General features: G+C 41.0%; 1 protein-coding gene across 8 annotated transcripts in view; it reads left to right on the forward strand.

The window, feature by feature from the left end:
• The window catches only part of KANSL1L (KAT8 regulatory NSL complex subunit 1 like), a 63,772-nt gene extending 40,848 nt beyond the window's left edge, over positions 1 to 22,924 (forward strand). For 6 of the 8 annotated variants that reach the window (XM_041411670.1, XM_041411666.1, XM_041411671.1 and 3 more), the window contains 9 exons: positions 3,035 to 3,197; positions 6,352 to 6,462; positions 6,836 to 6,970; positions 9,316 to 9,440; positions 10,249 to 10,373; positions 11,203 to 11,257; positions 16,618 to 16,730; positions 18,200 to 18,353; positions 18,949 to 22,924. In XM_041411670.1, coding sequence (XP_041267604.1) covers positions 3,035 to 3,197; positions 6,352 to 6,462; positions 6,836 to 6,970; positions 9,316 to 9,440; positions 10,249 to 10,373; positions 11,203 to 11,257; positions 16,618 to 16,730; positions 18,200 to 18,353; positions 18,949 to 19,197 — 1,230 coding nt within the window. In that variant the 3' untranslated portion in view covers positions 19,198 to 22,924. Of the gene's footprint in view, positions 1 to 3,034; positions 3,198 to 6,351; positions 6,463 to 6,835; positions 6,971 to 9,315; positions 9,441 to 10,248; positions 10,374 to 11,202; positions 11,258 to 16,617; positions 16,735 to 18,199; positions 18,354 to 18,948 lie in introns of those variants that run through there. The other 2 variants (XR_005953209.1, XM_041411673.1) reach the window with 2 other exon arrangements.
• Positions 22,925 to 23,488: the final 564 nt, after the last annotated feature.

The raw sequence follows: 23,488 nt of genomic DNA on the forward strand, positions 1-23,488 counted from the left end.
AGAGTTTTGTAATCTCTCTTGCTTTCTGAAGGGTTGGCATGGTGCTCAGGTTTGCTGTAGGGACCTGTCTCCTAAAAGCTGTGTGCCATGATGTTCCTATGTCAGTGCCATGGCTGAATGGATATACATGTGGGCGTGTTTTCAGCTGAGTTGTGGTGGATTTTTTTGTTGCTGTGTAAAGTTTCAATAATTGACTGCTGTAAAAGGCAGTTGGTTTGTAGACTGTATTCGTTTTGGAATTGGAAGCAGGGAGAGTTTAGTTTTCCAATAAACAATTCTTCCATTTTATTTCAATAGAAGTTGAATCACTTTCTTTGAGTAAAATGTTTTAATTCCAGTGCTATGGGCTTCTGAATTTTTTTTATCAAGCGTTTATTAAGTCAGCATTTCTGAGAAACATCATGATTTCACTAAATCAGCATTTTCCAGTGGAAGACTACTCCATCAGAAACTTAAACCAGATCTGGTAGCTAGGAACACAGACACTGACAAATTTCTTAGCTTTTTTTTTCCCTAGTAGCTTCACAGGCATTTAAATAACATTGCTCTTCCTTCTATGAACTTTGTATTTTCTTTTGGATTACAAACTGGCTTAGTGAAGGTTTCATTACTTAGGTGTTGATGCCAGAGCATTCAAGGCACAAATTCAGACATAAGGTTTTGTAATTCCCACCACAGGCAAGCTGAAGAGAAGAATTCTCCATTTACTGATACTGGCAAATGGATTTTAATATAGTTTCAAAATGGATTTTGACTGTGAGGTTGTTTGACCATGTATGCATGTTTTTGAACTGGCTCAGCTTTAATGATCTGGATGTGTTTGGATAAAGTGAATTAAAGCAAGAAAAAGTGAGGAAAGACTAAAGGTCTGGATGTCAGAGAGCCTTGGTCTTATCTGTATACTTTCTAGGTAATTTTACTGATTAGTTTTTGGGAAATTATTTTTAAGCAATAAGTGAAAGACTTATCTACTGTAATGTGATTCATTTATATTAACAAAAAAAGGACAGGCAGAAGTGATGCTGTTGCAGCTTAAAGAGTAGAGATTTAGTAAATTACTTCATTTCTAAAACCCAAATATCAACAAGAAATATGCTTTTGTACATTTTTGAAAAGCAAGTCCTTAATGCATTAAAGTAGAGCAAGTACCTAAAAGCTCTTTAAGCTTTAGTGTAATGATCCATATAATGGGAAACATTAAGTTTACTTTAGCATTTATCCCTCTAGTGTTTCCAAACATGAGACCCAGTTCTGCCAACACTTCATGGATGTTTAAAGTTTAACAGATGAAGAGTCCCGTATGTCTGTCACAGGAAAATAACAGAACATTGATTTGAAGGAGTCCTGGGCTAGGAAATAATTCTTTCCAAGTTAAGTTGAAAGCACTTGTGCATACAGCTGTGTATGGAGATCAAGGTGGATTTAGGACTACTAATTTTTTCCTGGGGGCAAAAAAAAGTTAAATACGAGAACCTCCCTTCTCCATCACTGTGTTCTCTGCTCAGGCATCATAATGTGATTATTTGATTTTAGTAGTTTCTGAGATACAGTACCAGCAGAGAGAACTCAGTAACTGAGAAGAAAGGGGAATTTCTTAATGTAATATTTTCTGAGGTAATGTGGGTTGTGAATATTTATGCCATGTGGCAAAAAGACTGCTTTGACTAAGTGGAGGGAATTTTATGTGGTAGATATAATTCCTGCATCACTAATTAATGAATGGCAGTGCTGAAGTGCAGCCTGGAATATTTCAGACAGGAGAAAGAGTTGTCTTTGATTCAGAAAGCAGAAGTACAGAAAGTGCAAGTTATGTTCTTTGAGTCTCACCTTTGATGCTACATGTTTCCAGAAAAAGTCCTAAGAAAATGTCATTCATTCTTACAGTTTTTTACACTGGAACTGTTTCCCGTGGGTTGATAAATGTGATTGTGGGTGCAGTGATTGGCTTAGGGGGGATTCCCCCTAAGTACTCCAGTGTCCCTTTCTCTCCATTCCCATTTGCAGGATCTGCAGCATTTGGCAAAATATCAGAAACCTATAGAAGCCTCTAAAAATGTCAGTATCTTTGGGGTAACTACCACAAGTATCCAGTTAGAAAGTAGCTTATGCCACATTATTTCCCTGAAGTGCTTTTTGTAGCACATTCTGAAGCACAGACCACTGTTTGCTGCTGTCTTGTATCATCACATTTAATTCTTTCCTTCTGTCTTTCAGGGCTCAGTCTGTGGCCTGAACTCTGCTGCTTGTTCCTGCCCATTTTCACCCTGCCTTTTGCCTCAGTCCTGCTACCTCACATCTACTAGTTCTCTCCATCCATCATTTTACCTTCCATATATAAACAAGCTTTGCAGCCAAGCAGCTAAATGAATCTTTCTTTGCACCTTTACTATTTCTACTAATTCCTTTTATTACCTATTAATCAGTTCTTAATGCATCCCTCTCTGTGTTTATTGCTGTATGTCTTCTTTCTGTTGCTTATCTGATGTTTAAATTATGACAAGGTAAAGACTTTGCCTTTTTGGTTTGTGTAAGTACACAGTATGCTCAAAATGCTCAGTATAGTTTATTGCACTAAAATGTGTGTGCTCAAGGTGCCTAAAGATACTGATGCTAAGAATCTTACTAAGGGAATCAAGGAATGAGACCCTCTATTTAGTCTGGTGTTAGGTTTGTCTGTGCATTTATATCATGCCTGTTACTCTAGAATCAAATTTTGAAGGGTGTTTGTTTGTCATTGGATAGATCAAAAGAATGATTGGAAAGAGTTACATTTTATCTGAAAGCTTTGACAGCTGTTTCCTGGTCCTAATTGAATGAGCAGTTTGTGTTCTTTGTATTGTGCACTGTTGTCCATAATAAGTGAAGGTAAGTCATATTTAGACTATCTGGAGATTGTTGGAATATTCTCCCCATTCACATATTAGTGTGTCACTCACTGAGTTGTTGATTTGTTGGGTATTTTTTCCTCTTCTGCTCTAATTTGAAGGACATGAGGAAAGGAAAAGTTAACCTTTGTTTCTGTGTGTTCTTGCAGACTTTTCCATCTAGAGATGCCTCCTTTCCATATAAAACTCAGTTTCCATGTGTGGTGCCAGCCTCCACTTTCAGCAGCAGTGAGTACAGCACAGAATCTAAAATCCTAGATTATGTGCAAGAGCTGGACTCTTCCTTCCATCCAGTCTTATCATTCCCTTCAGGTGAGTAATGCCATGGCTTAACAGAGTGGTTGTGCTTGTGACAGCTGTACAGGTTGTGGACTGACTTGTCTTTTCAATGATTTTTAGGACTTAGTTATCTACAGAAAACTTCTTATTGTCAAAATACATGAGTTTAGACTAAATGAAAATCTTTACTTGATCCTGACTTTTGAAAAACACACCTAGGTTTCTCAAACCAGCAATGTGCTTACAGCCTTGAAAGACTGGTGATGAGAAAAGGTGTGCTTGGGTGTTTCATGGTGTGTCTAACTGAGTCAGGGTCAGTCCTTTAGCTATGGTGCTTTTGCCAACACAATGCCATGGTTATATTGTTTTCATAAGCGACTTTTTTTCTGTTCAGGCCCTTTGGACTAGGTCTAAAAAACTTTATTTAGGTTTTCTAATTATTTTTGTGATGGTCAGCTTTTTTTGTTACCTTTGAAGTTTTATGGTTTCTTGTCATCTGATCTAAAGTCTTTTTGGACAGTAATGTAGAGGATGTTGTCTGTGACTCAGCCCTGAAATTAGTGCAGGTGCAACTTGGCAGTACTTGGGACTTCAAAATAACAGCCTAAATGCTGTTACCAGCAGATGGGATTGAATTTTTGTGGGATTTTTTTGTTTTAGGAAAAAACTATTTTTACTGACCAGTATAGGAATTATGTTGTTCTTTGTCGGGGGGGCTTCTTTGCCACAAAATAATTCTACAGATGAGGCTGAGACTTCCATAGAACTGTTTGAATCTTTAATTCTTCCCAGAATGACAGTGTAGACACTGCAGCCTTGTATTAGGAAGTCAGGAACTAACTTAAGGCTTGGTTTTGGAGAATTTGTCACTGGCCTGTAGAGAAGACCCAAGTGTGGACATGGAATCAGCTCTGGCAGTTTGCATCCCATGCATAGGTTAAAGAGATTATTGTAGGAGCAGATAGGAGAAATGGAACACTCACTCCAAGAGTGCAACAGCAAACATCCCAGTCAGCGGAACTCTGTTGTGGACAGAAAAACACCACCTAACTCTTCCTTCTTTTATACACACTATCACTTCCCCTGTGACTCTGGCAGCACAGCTGGACCCCAGGGGTTTAGACATCTGTCCAAGGAAGGTCTGTGCCCCTTGTCTTCATTCTTACCTCCCTGTTTAAGGAGACTGGGGTGTGTAGCAAGAACATTAAGCTTTTGTTTTCTCAAAATAAGTTTTGTCATCATAAAAAACCTCAAAAACCTTGGACTGTGCTCTGGCTACTGTTGGACACTTTGCCAGGATGGAGGAGGAAAAAAATGTTTTTAGCTTCATTCCAGTATCAAGAAAATATTTCTTAAGGAATATTTGTTCTCTTTTCCAGGAGCCTTGCTAATAATAGTTGAGACAGGGAAGAAGTACTAGACCTGCTATCTCCTGTTCAAATGCAGTCCTCACATTTGAGGGAGGCTAGATTCATGCTTTGCTTTGTGCACTTTTGCTGTCTCTACCTCCTCATGAAGACAAGTCTCTTTGACGTTTTCTTTCATATGAAAGAATTATTTTGAATAAATGCATGGTAGAAATTTTCCAAGTTGTAGCCTACTTCCATTTAATGTTTTCTTTGCAGCTTTCTTGGTTATCCCCTTCCAGAGTAATAACTTCTCTTAAAATACTGCTTGTGCTGTGCCCACATCTTTATATATAAAAATTGTCAGCAGTGTAAAAGAAAAGGATTTTGCATTCATTTTCTCTGTATGTTAAAAATACATTGTTTCATTTTGGAACTCTGGGAGTTTTTTTGTGCAGGATTCACCTTCAAGACTCAGATGTTCTCTCACCTTGGTTTTTCATGTGGTTTGCTTTAAAGGATAACCATAATTTGCAGACAATCTAGTAAATAGTGCAGTGGGACTGGCTCACTAGTGTACTCTCTTCTGGAAGCATAATTATCCCTATGTCTAAGACTTTCTTTCACAATTTTCAAATTACCAAGGATCTTGACTAAATAAGTGTCAGTGGTTGCAGTATTGCTTTAACATAACAGCACCTCCTTCAACTTGCACCTTGATAAATGGAAAATTGTAGTTTGTATCTAGGAAGTTTGGGTTTCTGGTATTTCTGCACCTAGGTTGTGGATTGATTGAAACAAGCACTCCTGCCCTTTCAAGGAAGATACAGGATGGTAAAAAGTCTGGGTCACCCAGGTGGTTTCCCAGGTTAAAAAACAAAACAATCAAAACCAACAGCAAACAAACAAAAACACAAAAATAAACCACAAAAAACAAAGCCTAAAGACCAATAAAATTGGAGAGATGTTTTGGTTGTCTCTTTACTTAAATGTTGTGACTAATACACCTTTCAGACCTTCTTTGTTTAACTTGGAAGTAGAGTAGGAAACACAGCAAAAACCTTGGGGTGTTGAGATAAAGCAATCCATATTGCTTTATCTCAACACCCCATAGTTAGATCCATATCAAATTGAAAAGAAAATAGTTCTTTTTATTTAGCAAAATATGTTGAAAGTTCTTGTCCTGGCATGTCCTGAATGTAGTTTAATGCCCACCCTTGGGCCTGCCCACAGTCCTCTTCTCATTCTAAATGTGCTAGCTGTCAAGCCTACTTATTACATTTACACTTTTTTCAATTAAATTTCCCTTCATACTTGTATTTTTTTTCCAGAAAGGCTTCTCAGAGAGGTATTTTTTTAAGCCTCCCTGCCTTACAGCAGTGGGTAGATTCCTTACCACTTGAAATGTTTGGCAGGCTAATTCTCTATCAGAACTCCACTCAGAAAATGAATTACATTGCCCTGCTGTAGACTTTTCCAGGGAGACAGAGAGGGAATGTACCTTGAAAATACCTGTAGGCTCCCAGCAATAACAAATTCCAAAAGCATTAATGACTTCTACCCAGAAGGCTGAACCAAAGCCTCTTCACATTACAGAAGTGCACTGTGTGCTCTCTGCTCTGCTGGGTTTTGTGCAGGAGCTGGTCAAGAGGAAAGACCCCAGTCTTATTCTCACTCAGTACCCTCCAGTCTGTTTCAGTCCTTGGCAATAGTGCTCACAGATGATGTTGAATGTGATGGGTGAGTCAATGCTCTAGTGATGATGCATAATTCATTGGCTCACAGGTTGCCATCTTTCTAATACAGATGCTATTCCTTTGGATTTCTGGTTTTTTTATTAGATATTCCTCTTCACATATACTTTGAAACATTATTAAGGAAGGATGACATCAAAGGAGAACCTGCTGATACCTCATCTTTGGGAGGGGACTTTAAAGTATCTGCTGACAATGGTATGTAAAGCAAAATGTTTTAGCTTTTTCATTCATCAGTATTTTCTGCCATGAAGAGGTTCAGTTTATAAACTTGTCACAAAGCAGGTTGTCATGGAAGGTAACTGAATATAGCTTTAGGTGGAAGAAGAATTTCTTCTCAGACCACAGTGTCAGGTTCTCCCTAATTGCACTGAGATGATCCCACCAGAGCTGTAGGAGGATACCACAAGTGGGGGCAGTTTGGACCAGGTGCCTGACTGCAGTCCTGTTATTATTTGGATTCCTATCAGAAGTTTGGGGCTATTATAAATAGTTCAGCAGTTGAGATTTCCTGTAAATTGTACCGATGAAAAGTAATTTCTCAACTTGATAAGTGTTTTTTCTGTTACAGACTACAATCCACATGTTTCTGTCAAACAATGGAGCGGTGGCTGTTTGTCTAATTCCAAATCTCCATTGGTGTTGGGAACACCTGACCAGCTGTCAGAAGGAAGAAAGAAAAGACATCTAAGTGAGACAGCAGTAGGTAAGAGAAAAATAGCATTGCAAGAGACTACTACATCTTTTAAAATATGTACTGTATGAATATCACTGAGCTCTGAGAATTAAGAGTTGTCTCCAAAAAGGATACTGTTATGAAACTTATAAAGAAACAGACTTAGAACACCATGAAAATAATTTTCTATTTTAAAGCATAGTAATCATCTTTCTTCTTAAGTGTACATACAGAATGAGACAAGCTGCTATATTTTATTTTTGGAGTACTCTTAAAGGAAACTGCTCAGCAGTTCAGCTGTGTTCTTGTAATACTGGGTGTCATTCTTAGTACAAAAGGGTTTTTTTAATAGTAGTCAATGAAATAAACATTGCAAAGTTATCTGTTACATCATGTGCCCAATGAAACATTTACTATTCCTGGCATCTTTGTCCACTATATTTCATTTGTTGTGTACTGTCATTGGTGGATCTGGATCCCTTCCAGACTTCTGAGAGGACTTGTGGATAGCCAGTTCTTACTGTGTTTTTACCCTTGTTACTGTTCTGCTTTAAGCCACTGAATCTCTCCTTCAGCATTTGGTAAGTTAATTGGAAGTGCCCTAAAAGTTCTATAGAATAATGTGATAATTGTAGGGATACAAAATTTAGCATACCACTGTTAAGATAAATGACAACTTACCTCTCCAGGCTGTTAGAATGTAAAGCCTAACAGATTCTGTTACAGATTCATTTATGTAACTTTTGGAAAACCTTTGGCAAAATTCTTCACAAGACATTTGAAGAAAGTAAGTCACTGAGCAAGAGCATATTTGTTTAAAATTTCCCTTAGGAAAGAATGAAAAGGTATAAATGATCAGTTAACATCGTGGAAAAATTAACTGGTGGTGCATATCCAGGCAAAACTATAATCTTTCATTAGAGATGGAGATACAGGACCTACTGCAGAGACGAATTAATAAAAAATTATGATCTAGGATTAAAACAAACCCCAAAACCCACAATCCACAACCCCAAAGCAAGACCACCCAATCAATTAGGAAGTCTTAGGAGAGAATAAAAGCTGTGTGGGGGCACACTGAAAACTGCTTTGGATTTAGGTGAGGACTGTCCTTTGAATCCTTCCCCTGGTGCAGTACAGCCCTGGCTTTGCTGTACAGCCTTCTCTTGCCCTCTCTGCCTGTGTCCAAGGGGGTGCTGTGCCCTCTCCCCTTTCACCACCACTGATCCCGTTTCCCATGCCACCTGCTCCACTTGCCTGGTCCTCAAGAGGTGGATGCTGACACAGTGTTTCTTAGTTTCCCAAAGTGTAGTCATGGGCACTGAGATCAACAGCTGGAGTTACTTGGGAGCACTAATAAGAGAGAAAACATGTTGCTGTAAACCTTTTCAAGTTACCATTAGTCTTCTGACAGTAGTATTTAGTTTTTTTTATAAATGGAACCAAAAAAGCAGTCTTATATCATGAGGATCATCCCAGAGCCAGGAAACTGTTCTGTGGTGCATTCATGAGTAGGAGCACAAGTTCTAGCTTATTAGTGCTATGGGTGTAGTACTACATATTTATTCCTAATTTGGGCTCTGTCTAGGAGAAATTATCCATGAGGAAGGTCAGCCTAATGAACAAGGCCAGAAATAAAAGCTGTGTGCCAGGGAGTTGCAGAGCTGCCTGGGAGATGGTGGTTCATTACCTTGACCCAGCCTATGTAATACAGTCTTTAGGATCAGTCTTACCTCTTTTTCCATGTTGAAATATACTAATTCTTTTTGTTCATTGTTATGTTAAGTCTGAGTTATCCTTTCTTACTGGAAATTAGGTAGAAGGAAAGCAGAACAAGTGGTTAAATTATGAATCCCTCTAAATGCTGCTTATACTGGGACTGAATGGGAGTAAATAGGAATTACAATTTGTCTGCAGCAGCAAATCAGAAGACACTGCTATTGGTTTGGAGATATGAATTGATTTTGTCTGTTGCCCTTGCTGGCAGTTTTATCATTTATTAAGGAAGAAACAGCCAGGGAGAACTTGTGAGATGCATCCCAACTGCTGCTGGGGAACAGGGGGAATCTAAATCAGATTGTATTTGCTGTGTGTGTAGTCTATGACAGCTCCTGAAAAAAAAAGTCAGGATTTGCCCATATGAAGCTGTTTCCATGAGAAGAAATCCTTCCTAGAAAAAGAGGGATGAGTTTCGTGGAACAACAGTAGGATGAATAGCAAATGTTTATTTAGATGGCTTTTTTTAGTATCCAGTAAATTGTAAGTGGCTCACTGTGGCCTTCTAGAAATGACTTTACTATTACTGTGTGGAAAAATTTCTGCAGTCTAATAGCCAACAGGCAGTATGTCTTATTTATTGCTGTTTTTTATGACAGGCGAAAGTAGCGCTCATTTTGAGACATTCTCCTTCCAACATGCAGAGCCTGAGTCCCACAGCAGTTTTACTCCCACAAGCAGTGTCAGTGCCATGTCTCGGCCCACTCACAGCACTTCATCACAGGTAAACCAAAAATGTCTCAACTGAAATATCAGCAGAGAGTTGTGCAAATTAATAGTCCAAAGCCACATGCCTTATACATCTGATTTAGTGTCATGTGACAGCGCAGAGCATTTTTACAGTGAATTAAGTGGATTACATTTACTAATTTATTCCAGATCAAGTATGTGTACTTGTTTATAAAAGAATTTTGTAGATCATATAACTGGAGTGTAAATTTGATTTATTGGCATTGTGCCTTTTTTTTCCCAAATTTCATTAAACACTCCATGATTTATGTTCCCAGTTTTACACTAGGGCACTTATGACCATTTTTTCTTGGTACAGCTATATAAAATGGCCTCATGGTGCAAATAGAGTCATGAAATTTGTTAACTCTCAGTTTCCCTATTTACAAGCCTTTGTGCAGAAATACAGGCAAAGTCCCTGGTATATAATTTACTGAGGAGCAGCAGAACTCCAGCTCAGTGTACAGAAACATACTATTTTACTGAAATTAATGGAAAATTCACAACAATATTCAGATTCAGGTCCCATGGTTTTGCTAAGCCTAGTGATATATTGGTGCTCTGTGAGTTGTCATGTTTTAATGCAGAATTGAGTTTAAGTGTGCATCCCACACAGTTTACACAACACACACTCCTTTATTCCCTGGAGTCAATCATCATCCAAGAACACATGAATGAGCACTTTAGAATAGTCTGTTTCCATTAAAGTTCAGGCTTTCTCCTTGTAAAGTTCTAATGTTTCTCTGCTAAAATGTATTTCCTATGACTCGAGGTGATCCTCTTGTGTTGATTTTATTATTCAGCATAACTCCAGGAGGAGGCTGAGAAGTGAGAGCTCCTATGATATAGACAACATTGTTATTCCCATGTCACTGGTGGCACCCTCAAAGCTGGAGAAACTACAGTACAAAGAAATCCTTACTCCAAGGTTTGTTCACAGCCTCTTGAATTGCAAAGACATGAAAATGAACATGAGAACATTAACTAAGAATATAATTTACATGGAGTTACAAAATGTTATATAAAGATGATCTTTTCATGCACTTGGGTTGTTTTCTGTGCATTTCAGTTCATGTGACCAAAGTTGTGGGAAGACGGGACAGCTGATAGCACAGGAGAAATAGTCTGATATGCAAAGGGATGTGGCAGATGCACAGACTGGCTAAAAATAGAAGTGGATTTATATCATCTTAATTGTAGATATGGCTTTAATATACCTTAAAGTATACCTTAAGGCTGACAAGCTCTTGAACAGTTTTTTGGAGATTGCTGTCTTTTTTTGTGTGTTCATAAGAAAGTAGTAAACTATTTTCTGTGAATTAACAGAAATGGATTTAGTTGGTTTTTTTTAATTTAGCCATTCTGATGCAGTAGAATAAGCTTATTTTTTCCATACAGTGTAGGCCTACAATCCATGATTCTAGAGACCTTTTTCTCCTTTGTTTTAGAAAGAGAACATCTTTCGATTTCAAAACCAGGGTAATTGATCTTCTCTGCTTAATTCAGTAAGCACATTCTTAGTAGCACATTGCCTGAAGTGCTAAATGTACTTGTTCTGTACTTTAAATCCATAATATGTATTTGCTTTTTTATTGTCTTTTAAGTTGAAAAATATTATTAAAAGTGTATTGGATATCTTAAAGACTGTGTTAGAAAAAGGAAAGGTTAGATACCTTGTTGGGAAAGGAAAATTTAAATTTCAGCCGTCTGTTATCAGCACCTTAAACTTAATTTGATTTTTCTTGTCTTATTTCTAGCTGGAGAGTTGTTGAACTTCAACCTTTGGAAAAATCTCAAACAGATGAAGAAGAGGTAGGTTTTATTTTAATTAAACCACTAGGTTTATTTAAAGTAGATACAATATATAATTGGGGTAATTGGTATATTCTTTCCAAAAACACCAACTTCATACAAATCCCAGTAAGTTTCAAGTTTCAAAAATAAAGTATTAAGTATCAAATTGTGAAAATGTGTCTTGTCCCTACAGTGGGAGATAGAAATGGAGGTATACCATTAATATTCCTTGTTCATTGTTTGTCTGGCTCTGGTGCCCCTTGCTGCTGCACAGTCAGTGCTCCTGCAGGGTCCCTAGGCTCAGGCTGTGCCACCCTGCTCCTGAGCCCTGTAATGCTGCCTGTCCCAGTGTGACTGTCTCCTGGGGCCACCAGTGCTGTCCCTCCCTCTCACCCTCTCCTTCCATGGCCACTTCCCATGGCATGTTGCTCTTTGGTAATCAGGAATCTTGCCTTTGGGTCCAGTAAGTTTCTTCAGTTTTCTTTTCAGTATTTTTTTCCTGTAATCCTCCTGCTGGAAGCAAACTTTTCTGCATTGTCAGGAGCAACATAACCTTCAGCATTTCCTGCCTGCCTGTTGAGCTAAGTTTGCAAATCATGGGCTGGTTTTTGCTTCCTCCAGACATAAGAATCTACCTTTTTCTTCAGGGAATGTCCATGGACTTTGCAGCTGGGGGTCCCTTTCTCCCCTAATCAGGGGTTTGAGGCATTTCCTAACCTCGGGGTGAATGTGCCAGCAAGTCTGGTCTCTAGGCTGATTTTCTGTCCTTCCAATCTTTCTGTGGCTTCTTTTCCCAAAATCTGTCAATTTTGCTGTCCTTTGGACATCTTTAATCTCCCTCCAGTCTCTGCCACTGTCACCAACTGTAACTGTAGGACTTGTATTCCTGCCTTTATCCATAATACCTGTTCTTGAGCTGCTATTTGAGAGAATCTCTACAGCAGAGGTTTAGTTGCTATAGCAGTAGAAAAAGATGGCATTTAGGTAGCAGTGCAGAAGGTTACATTAAACTCAGTAAACAAATCATTATGTCACTCTCCTGAGGTAGAAAATACAGTCTCCTCCACAAAAGCACAACTTCCTCAGAGGTTTATAGATCTGTAGCTACCTGCTCCATAACCTTTCCTTTAGGAGAACATGTGGTCTCAACTCCTTACCTGGTGTAGTTGCACTTTTCTGGCAGCATACTCTTGGGCTAGAAGGAAGAGAAAAGCTTACTCTGTTCCTGCCTTTTCCAATGAGCAATTGAGAAGTTCTGTGAAGGTCAAATTTATGACCCACTGACTTCTGGGTTAGTACCCTCCCAGCTAGCAGGAAGCATGCCTGTCCTTCCTTTGTACCAAGAAGGTCAAATTCCACACACAGGAGAACACTCCTGCAAGGATATTTAATTAAACCATTTGGAGAATAACTAATAAAGGCAGCAAGGGCACTCTGTCCCTTGAGCATCTTACTGTTCATTGCTGTCTTCATCCTGGTGTCTGGGGGGAGTGAAGAATTGCAACAGTGATTTGCAACAGTGATTTGCATTCAGGGCTTCAAGGGCTTTGCATGGAATCAGTGGATTTCTTGTTTAGATTTCAGATCCCATAAAGATGACTTGTCTTGTGCTTTTAGTGTATTTTGCTGCAGGGACTTCAAGGTTTCTCTCCGAAGCTCATGGGCTAATGTCTGAATTAGTAGCCCACCCAGTACATTTGTGTTTGGCATGACTCTCAATCCTGTATGATTCATCCTCTGGCCAGGAAATAGCTTGAGTTAACACTGCAGCAGCTTTGCCTCCTGCTGTGGCCCACTGCTTCTGTATCATCTGTCAGCCACTGAGTGGAATGAGGGGGAGAGATGCCAGACAGAGAAAAATGCTAATGATCTTGTTTGTGCAAATCATCCTTTGCCAATTCCCCCCTTTCTTTTGGGATCTTGTTAATTAGTTTGGATGTTTTTCAGAGTACTGAGAAAAGGTGATAGATCATAATTCTTCAACTGCCTCTAGCTTTGAGCTGAGTTATATTTGCTTGTAAAAAGACATTAGGAAACAGCACCATTACCTGCACTCATGCTCTGACACTCTTGAAATTCCTCCATGTGCTAAAGTCAAAGCAAGCTTCAGTAGGTCATTCACATAACACAAGGGAAGGCAAAATATACTTTCTGCTTTTATATAAAATGCTCTTTTTCTCTATTTCACTGCATAATAGCCTGTGGTGGTGTTGGAAATGATTTAAAGTTTTTTGTGGTACTACATAATAGTTTCTTTACTTCTCTATCCTCTCCATAGCTAAATTTGAAACTTCAGAGTTGTCCTTGTGTCAAGAAGTAATCAGGGATTTTTACCACTGGATAACTTTTTTCTTCTTCATCTTCACTGTCTTTGTTGTCTTAATCTTTGTCTTCTTTGTCTTCTTCATTTATGCAACAACCCATATCCATTCAACAGACCTGCATCCCACATTTACTAAGTTACAAATAAATGTGGGGTCCCCAGTTTATCATGCTCCATGTGAGCCACACTTCCAAGGATGGGAATTTAGCACTTTCTGGGAGTCAGGCCTATTCATTGTGCCTTTGAGTACAAAAAGCTTACCTTTTATGGGTGCTTTTTTGTTTCTGGAAATTTTGCCTTATAAGAACACAACTGGCAATGCAAAAGTTAATCTACTGTCTATGTCTGCTCTATTACTTGCTCTAAAAGTACTTTCTGGAAATAGAACATTTGAGTTTCCTGGTTTGCATGCATGAATTTGCAGTGTTATTGCTTTAAGGAATGGGAGGGTGTGGCACAGGTTTTCCTGTTTTGTTTTGGTTTTAATTTGTTTTGTCCAGGTTAAAGCTTCTGGAAAGGCTCAGTTGTAATGTTCAAGTTTATTTTGTAGTTGTTTTAGTAATGACAAATTCTTTAGGGTAATTCCTTGTGCAATTAGTTTTGCATAAGTGTTTTCATGGCCTGTGACTCAGAGTTTCCTGTGGAGCCAAAGAGTGAAACACAGATTTTGTTGTTTTGAGAACCTTTCAGAAATATTCCTGGTGCTATTCAACATTCATGCACAGTGTGTTGCAGTGTCATGGGGGAATCCAAAGCTTAGTTTTCTGTGAGTGAAATCATTAGACATGCCTCGCAAACAGGCCTTCCCCACAGCCTTTTCTCTCAACACCCTGCCAGATCCATCCACTGAGGAATGACACTTTTTTTGTCCTTTTTCAAACTAATCTTGGTGAGGAAAAACCACCAAATCTCTCCTGTTACAGACCTTTAAATTAATCTAAAGCTGTTGGAGGAAATGCTGGGGAGTGACAGAGGCTGTAGTGAACCGAGTAGACACCTTTTATTCTGATGTCATGAAATTTTTATCCATAGAACAGATAATAATATTTAAATAAGAAAATGTACTGTTCAAAAGAATAGGGTAGAACTCTTTTTAAATAAACAAGTGATTAAATATGCTATCACCAGCTATGGAAAACAAACAAGGCTTATTTCTGTATTTTCCAAAACTCTTCACTTGGAGAGGAACACAGACTTTGATTTTGAATGGAAACTTGTTAAAAATGAAATCTCTTCCCAGCATGAAAAGTTTTGGCAAAGTGCTAAGAAAAGTATTTTCAAATTCCAAAGTTTTTCTTTCTAAATTATCTTTTGTTTCCACTTCAAAGGAAATCTGAGCACAGAAAAGCCCTGAATTTCCCCCAAGGGAATAACACTTTTGTAGTTCTAAAATTCTCACTTTCATGCTATACATCATTGACCTTGGAAAGACAGAATGTGAACTGAGATGTAGCCCTGTTTGGATGCTCTCCAAGTGACAGAGCTGGTGAATTTCAGAGGAGGAAGCCCATTAAGTGCACTTGCATGAAAGGAAACCAGCAGCTAACAAAGTGGTTTGTGTTTAACATAAATAAATAAAAGCAATGAAGGAGCCTTCAGCAAGGAGTGATGAGATGAGCAAACTAAGCAGCCTGTTTGTCTGAAGGTTCCTGTCCAGTGCTGGGCTCAGGAGGACCTGGGCAGCCACAGTTCTGCACATGGGTCCTGTGTCTGATTCCAATCAAAATGAAGCTTTTGGGATCACATCGATTGGTTGTGATACTTTGTCATTGTACCCCTAATGGCTGTGAACCACCTCAGTGCTGAGAGACTTGATATGGGGATGGCTTCCACAGAAGTGGAGCACTGCCAGGGTCTCTATGGCACTACTTGGCACTGCAGGGAGCACTGTGCATTTGGTTCTCTATTTTATAGGCTCAGTTGGAAGATAAATGCTGTTACTTGTACAACGCCACTGAGGATTTTGCTTTAGAAAAAAAAAAAAAAGGGCAGTTTATTTTCCATTACCCCCCACCCCCAATTATTAGTATAATTCTTGCCTAGGACTGATCTGGCAGTGCAGCTTCAAAGCTCCTATGACCAGGAATTGTTCTTTCCAAGAATTTCTCAGCTTTTGAGTTGGGACTAGCTGGCATAAAATCCATGGCTGCAGCACTCAAGTGCTCCTGCCAACCTCAGCTTTTTAGGTGAACTTTGAATGGTTTGGAGCACTTTGAAACAACAGTGAGCTGTACTGGAGGGATCCAGCCAAGAACTCCCCCTGCCATCAGGGGAGTGAGGGGGAGGAGCAGCAAAGTGCTCCTCATGCAGCCCTGGCTAAGGAACAAACTTCCTGGTGTGTTGCCATCAGAGAAACACGGATGGTACTTTCACAGTGAAAGATGGGGTGCAATCTTTTACCTAAAAATCTGCCTCTTGTTTTGCTAGAGCAGGTAAAGTACTTGCATTAGGGCTGGTTTAAGCTCACTTGGGATCATGCAAACCATGGGGTAAGAAATAGTATCCTCAAAGCAGAAGCCATTTTCTGCTTGGTTTCACAGCAGGAATGTGGCACCTCAGGATCACCGAGTTCTCCTCCTTGGAGTTATCAAAGTCCTTGGTGATCTCAAACCTATTTCTTAGTGCTTAAAGAGCACTTGCCAAATCCTGCTGCCTCCCAACCTCCTTCTAAAGCAGTCTCTGGAAACTGTTGGTTTTTTTGCATGTCTTTATTTTGTACTTTTAGTATTGCCTTGATTTGCAAATGAATACTCATCCTCTAAATTTTCTGCCTCTCACCACAGAGAAAAATGTGTTAGTTGCATGGAGGGGGTATAACTTCTATATCCATTCAGAACAACCACAGACCTGTAAAGAAATAAAGCTAAAATGACAGCATCCCATGCACCAGAGCTCTCATAAAGTGAACACATGTAAATGTGCCTTTGTAGTGAAAGCATGCATTGTGTTGCCTCTCCTTGTTTGTTGAATAGACCTTTGCAGAATTGTGGATAATACTGGCTGGTGTTGTTTTCAGGGATGCTGACACTGACAGCTCTCCTGTGTCTCCTTACAGGTAGAAGACCTGTCAGACAAAGCCTTTTCCTGGCGCCACAGCAAGTACGAGGAGCGAGAGCGCGCGAGGTGGTCGCTGTGGGAGCAGAGCCGCTGGCCCAGGAGGAACAGCAGGCAGGTGTATTGGCTTTGATGAGAGCCTTCCTATTGAACCTGGCGTGGGTTGTGGTACAGAGTGGCAGAAATGCTGTCACAGGAGTTTGAAAATGAGGGCATTCATTAATTAACTCATCAGGGACAGTACCAGGTACGTTGAACTTTGTGGGTGGTAGGAGAAAGCAGTGCTGAGGCACGCATACTTACAGAAATTGGATATGTTAGTGACCTGGCATTACTAAACAAATATCTTCCTCCCTCTCTGAACACAGAGCTCTGCTAGACTGTGCCACTCCCAGTTACTATGACTTTAGCCACCCAGTGCATCATAAGTCCTTCTTCACTCACCTGACTCAGATGAAACTCCATGGTGTTCAGAGATGTGTTACTGAAGGGTCCTGGGCTGTGCCAGGGGCCTACACTTAGAAAGTCATTGTGTGAATGGTTCATTCTCACAGGCTTGCCATCTGGTGCAGAACTCATCAGATTTAAATATAACCACTAAAAGTCTTGCAAAAAGTAGTATATATCAGAGCAAACGTTGTAAAGCTGCATCTGCAGTTTGGCCCTGAGAGAATGATTCTCATAAATGAGTTCACAATCTGCCAGGGCAAAAAGCAGCCTATAAATGTTGGAATAACTTTTTATGGTATTTATCATATACTTGTGTCTACTCTTGTCTGAAAGTGAACCATGGCACTTGGAATAAATAGGGTTTTTTTAATGCAGGATAAAAATAGAGCTAAGCCGTATTGAGGAATTTTATTTTAAGCAATTTTGAACATAAAACCTCCCGACTTTAGAAAGTGTACTGAAAAACAAAATGTTTTGTATGTACCTTAATTTTGAGACTGAACTCCTTGGTAAAATCTTAGTGCTGCTTGAATTCAGAAGTAAACTGCTCATTGACATGAGCAAGGTCAGGATTCCACCTGGCATATTAGATGCATGCCACTATTTTTATCTGGTTTAAATTTCTATTAAAAGTGACATCAAAATTTTTAATCTTACTACATTTTTGATTGCTTTGCACTTGAGTCCAGAGCAGAAGTGGTAAGGGGGAGCCCAAGGACTTGTCTCTTGAGTTGCACTTGGCACAGTGCTGACAGTGCAGCTTGGACCCCACGGGCTCCTGTGGGTGAGGCCACTCTCCTGAGGGGAACAGCCTGTGCTCACTGATTTCTGCTGTCCAAAATCACAGTTCTGGTGAGCATGTGGAGCAAGATACACTAATAGCTGTCTTCAGCCGGAGTGTGCCTGTCCACCCATTTTACCCATTTAGTTCCTCCACGTAGTGCTTTGCTTTGGCTCCAGCCAACAAGGTCCAGAACCACACCAGTTTTCCTCTGCTCTTTTGGTTTAAGCAAGCAGAATGGAGGTACCATGTATAGAGAAACTGAACACTTTGAAAAGAAAATGTGAACTGCTCATGGCAATGTGAAAGGTCAGGGAGTAGCTCTTAAAACTCATTTCTAATTCTGCACTAGATCTTACAGCAAAAATGCTGATGGACGACACAGCCAGGACGTGGTGCAGAAAGACCTTTGCACTGCTGACCCTGCTCCTGACCCAGCTTTGGAAGCCCACAGCTCTGTTTGTTCAGGGATGGCACCACTCTGCAGGGAGAGCCAGGAAGAGAAGGTGGGTGAGCTTCCAATAGCTTCCAGCTCTGGTCAGTTCTGCAGTGACAACAAAGAAACCTGAAGATACTCTCCTGTCTCACTGATCAGAATCTCAGCTGTCAGCCTAGTTGATGTGCACTGAACATAGTACTCCTGTTTGGAACTACATTGCTGTGCTTTGTAAATTAACCCCAGATCTTTCAACAAGTTTCATTGCTCAGTACACATGGCACATGTTTTTGAGGCAAATATGGAAGGACTGGGTTCAGGCTGGGGTTTTTTTCAGGGGTGTTGGCCAAGATTCAAGACAGGCTTGGTCATTAGGGGGTCAGGCATCCTGATGGTCTGGCACTGTGGAAAAGAGTTCCCTTGCCTGTTCAAGGGTAGGTCTATTATTACTTCAAACCCTTACGCAGCCAGCTTACATCTTGGTGCCTGGCAGTGTTGTATTCTTTATCTGAAGAGCCCTGCAAACACTGTAAAGAAAGACACTCGTTTGTTACTTGATAGCACATGATTCTGCACACAGTTAATCAGTTCAGGCTCAACTGAAATCCCTTTTTATCCTCTATACTCCTTTTTCACCCTCACTCCTACTCTTCTCTTCCTTTCAGTCTGGACTGTGGGAACTTCGAGTTTTTCCACTAAACGATGAAGAGGTAGAAGCTTTACTGTGCCAAGATCAAGTAACGAATCAGACTGAAATGTCAAGTGCAACTTTCCCCAGCAACTCTTCCTGCACTCCAGGCACACCCACTGCTTTGCCAGACAATGGCTATGCACCAAGAAAACAATCTACCCAAGAGTCAGAAGACTGCAAAAGCATTTGCCTGGGAAGCAACAGTACAAGGAAACAAAGGTGACAGGGAATAATGTGGTTCATTAAGAAAGCCAATTAAGGTGGAGAGAAGTGTAAGGTAAAATCTCTCGTTCACACAGCATATTCACACAATTCAAAATCTTTATGTTAGCTGCGTATAATATATTTTCTTTCTTGCTTTGTAACAGGCAGGATAAATCCCAAAGACAACACTTTCTTCTTCCTGAACCCCAAGAGAAAGTAATTATTTCAAGCTGGAAGTCTAATATTCCCAGTGTCGGGAGTGGGCGCACATAAATTGCTGGCACCATTCACTTTCTGTTGTCATATTGCCACATTTGTCAATAATCATCCTTTTCTGTTTGTTTTCAAATGCATATCTGGTTCTAATGGACTCTGGTGCAGCAGGAGATGCTGCCTACCTTATCCAACAACTTCAACTGAACACAGAAAAACTACTTGAAAATAGAGGGGATAAGCATTAGCCTCAGATTATTCTCCTGTGTGGCAGAGCCATAGGGCAAAAACCTGTCTCTCTAACTGCAGGTGTAAGGTGAGGGTAGGTGAGAACCAGCAGTTCAAAGCAGGGGATCTGGAAGCCTTGCATCTAGCTGAAGTCAGGGCTTTCAGTAGTGCCAGGGCATGTTTCATGGTGAAGTCCTCAAGCAATAAGGTAGAAGCAGCCACTGCATTGGCACAGTCAGTGTGTCTGACACAGGGGGAAGCAGGGTTTCTGCTTCTGGCCTGTGGGGAGGGAGAGACAGGAGAGAGGGGTTGAGCCAAATCAGTGACACAGCCCATGGAATGCTGTGGTTTGAATCATCTTATTTCCTTAGTCCTTCAGTAGCTAATGAGGCTCATAATACTTTGCTTTAATATGTTAAAGTCTTGTTCCAATTTCTGTACAGTGCCTTGTAAGAGTCTCATAAGTATGCCAACATTTGGTGACTAGCTGGAAAGGAAAAGATGATTGATGTCTTGAAGAGCAATAAAAAAAAGCCCCAAAGCTTTCCATTGTGATTCTGGGTAGATTTTTCATTTCCCAATACATGCACAGTGAGAAAACAAAGGCAAGTTGTTTAAAACTTGCATCTGAATAGCATAGCTTGGAATGTATCTGCAATCCCAAGAGGTATTAACAAAGATTTAAACATTGAATGTAGGTGTAATCCACCAACAGGCAGTTTTTCTGTGTAGGACAGTTGAAGGCAATTTAATAGGAGTCTCTGTTTTTTGTGCAGTTTTCTTCCATGTGTAATATCTGGAATGGCACTGGACAGAAGACCCAGTTTTAGTGTCAATTTTTTTTTTTTTTGTCAAAATGACAGGAAATACACACTGGGTGTATGAAAACAGTTCAGTAAAGTTTCAACACTACATCCTATTGCTACATTGTAGTTTATTGCACATTCTGATTATTTTTTTAAACACTTTTTTAACACTGGTTTGTCTTAAACTTGAATCTTGCCTCAATGTCTGATACAATAATCTTTGATGCAAGGTTGTTTTTTTTAATTAAAAGTTATTTCTATATATGTTGTACATAGTCTGAATTTGATGGCTTTTTAGAAGTGAAGAAGTAGCAGCAATACTTCCTCTTGGCATGGAGCCCTGCTTGGCCTGCTGACCCACTGCAGCTTGCTGTGGTACTGATGCTGCACTTACACTGTGAGGCCAAGGGCCCCCTCCGTGCCTCAGTACAGAGGTGTGTGCTGCCCTCTCTCTTGCCCTGCACGTGCATCTGCTTCCAGGAAAAACTTTCTCAAAGGTCAGTGTCCCAGATGTTTTGCAGGTCTTTTCCATACCCCTGTCTACTCCTTAGGAACCTGATCTGACCAGCTCTCACCCAGCTTTGTTGTAAGGTATGGCTTTCCTGTGTTGTCTGATCCCTGGGGCAGAGGGAGGAACTGCTGCACTTCAGGAGAGGGGACAGACAAAGTAACCAGCCAGCCAGGCCAGTTGCCTTCCATGTCCTGAAAGTGCTGCCAGGAAGAGGAAATACAATCCAATCTGTTACAGGAGGCCTTTTCTTTACTGGAGGGTGGGAACAGAAGGGTGTTGAACAGGAGGCCAAGGACCCCCCTGTGTCAGAGGAGCTGGGTTATCCCAGTCTGGTTAGCCTGGGGACCTGCAGAGCATCCCTGCACTGCAGTTCAGGTTCCAGCTGCTGGGCTCCTTGCCCACTGCAGGGGCTGCAGAGGCAGGTAGTGCTCTGAGCAAGAGGAACCCCATCAGCTGTGTCCCCTCTAAGTTCTTGCTATTGCTTCATCAGACAGCAATAAAAAGGGTATTTAGAGAAAGGCTGAGCAGGCCCAAGACAGAAGCAAAATGTCTATTTGGTCATTACCCCAGTCCACTCACTGCAGAAATCTCTTCTCCAGCAGCTGCCTTGCAGCTGGCCAGGCCTGTGACAGCACACTGTGGCTGCTGGAGAACAGTGTGGTTCTGCTCCTCCTCCCACAGTGCCAGCACAGGGCTGTTCCATGCGTGCTGCACAGGGCTCTGCCAGCACTCGAGCAGGATGTGCCAGGAACAGGCTGCATTTCCCCATCACCTGCCCACCTCCCGCATCCCTCCCGCTGGCAGGGCCAGGTGGGCAGTGCTGTATGCACATGGCAAGCGAGGTGGTTCTCAGGAAGCTGCAGTCCTGTGCCCTGCCTTCTCTGTCTCCACTCTGTGTCTTGGCTCCAGACAGGGACACGTGGTTTTTCAGCAGCCCCCTTTCAGTGCTGGGACAGGGTTAAACAACTTGCTGAACTCAGCCTGGTTGCAGGAGCAGCCTGTCCTCTCCTTTGTCCCTCTACTACAAGCAGCTGCAATCAGCACTGGTAGGCTGCTCCACTGCCTGCAGCCCAGGGCCTGGCACAGCTGGGCTCCCAGCTCCAGGCAGGTCACTTTTGCATGGATGCTGGTGTCATGAGGAAGCTGTACCTGTTGTGGGAGCAGGCTCAGGGCTAGGCTCATCCTTGAAGCCTTAGAATGGGCAGAATCCCCTGCTTCTTTTCATTCCTTTTCAAAGTTTAAACAAAAAATAAAACCCCAGACAAAACCCAACCTCTCTTTGGCTGTTAAGCTGTGAAAACAGCTGTTAGTGCTGCTCCTACTGCTGTGGCTGAAGGTATTGAGTGACTGTGAAAACCAACTTAAAACCCAATGCAGCAAGGCTCCCCCACACATGAAAGTAGGTGTCTGCAGCTGCACAAAGCCATTTTCCATGTGCTTTATTTACCATGTTCAATTGAGGCTTTTTTTTTTAACACCACTTTTGTTCTGCTTCCTGCTGCTATGAGGGTTTAAAATGCTTCATCTCTGCATCCAGGATCTTAATGGCATGTAAGTACAAATAAGAATTTTTAAACCCTATTAAAACTAAGCTCTGTGTGCATCTCCTGCAGTGTTTTATCTCCCTCAGGGCTGTGGGCTGTACCACCCTGTGCAGCACATGTGCAAGCCCAGCGTGACTTGGCTCTGTCCAAGTTGTTTTCATCCTGTTTTCCAGTTCAGACAGACCTGTGCTGTCAGATCACTCCACACCACATGCCTCAATATACCAGGCTGTGCTCTCCCTTATTGCTGAGTCCTTATCAGAGGATTGCAGCATCACATGGGCCTGGGGTTTATTCAGCCCTGGGGAGACCATGCAAGCAGCTCTCTGGGTTTTCATGTCAGCACCCAGTTCCAGTCCTGGGACAAAAGGCTTGTTACTGAGTACAGGAGGACAGGCCTAAACAGGCCCCAGAGAGATCACTTCAGTAAATGGACACAGGTGAGAAACTGGAACAGTCTTAAGCATTAAAGAACAAGAATCATTCATCACTGTGATTTCTTGGACATGGTCACTAACAGGTTTAACCTTAGATGTGTAAAAGCTGTTGCAGCAGGAGTCACCTGCATAAACCCACTTGAGTGGGATTCAGACAGAAGCAATTAAGTAATTTTACTTTGTGAGTGTAACGTCTCTCCCACAGAACTCCTCACCCAAGAGTCAGTGCAAGTGCAAACTTACCATCCTTAAAACAATTATCAAATAGCTACAACCTATGAAGAGAGAATATACCTTCCACAAAGCCTAGTACCATCAATTAACTAGCACAACTTGGATGTCACCCTGAAATTAATTAGGAAAAAAGCAAAAATAGTTTGATTATCCTTTCAATCCAGCTTACACTCAGCTGCAGGAGGTTAGTATACTACAGCTGTTGTCCTACTGCTTTCGACAGCATGAAAAGCCAGACTGCACATTCTGAACTAGCATTTTCATTTCAGCCTACATTTTAGCTACCAGAGCCATGACTGTTTGTCCATGCATACACTAAACTCTACACTGGTTCTTT

Source organism: Onychostruthus taczanowskii, unplaced genomic scaffold (assembly GCF_017590055.1).
Source record: "Onychostruthus taczanowskii isolate IOZ18803 unplaced genomic scaffold, ASM1759005v1 scaffold37, whole genome shotgun sequence".
Classification (NCBI taxonomy): domain Eukaryota; kingdom Metazoa; phylum Chordata; class Aves; order Passeriformes; family Passeridae; genus Onychostruthus; species Onychostruthus taczanowskii.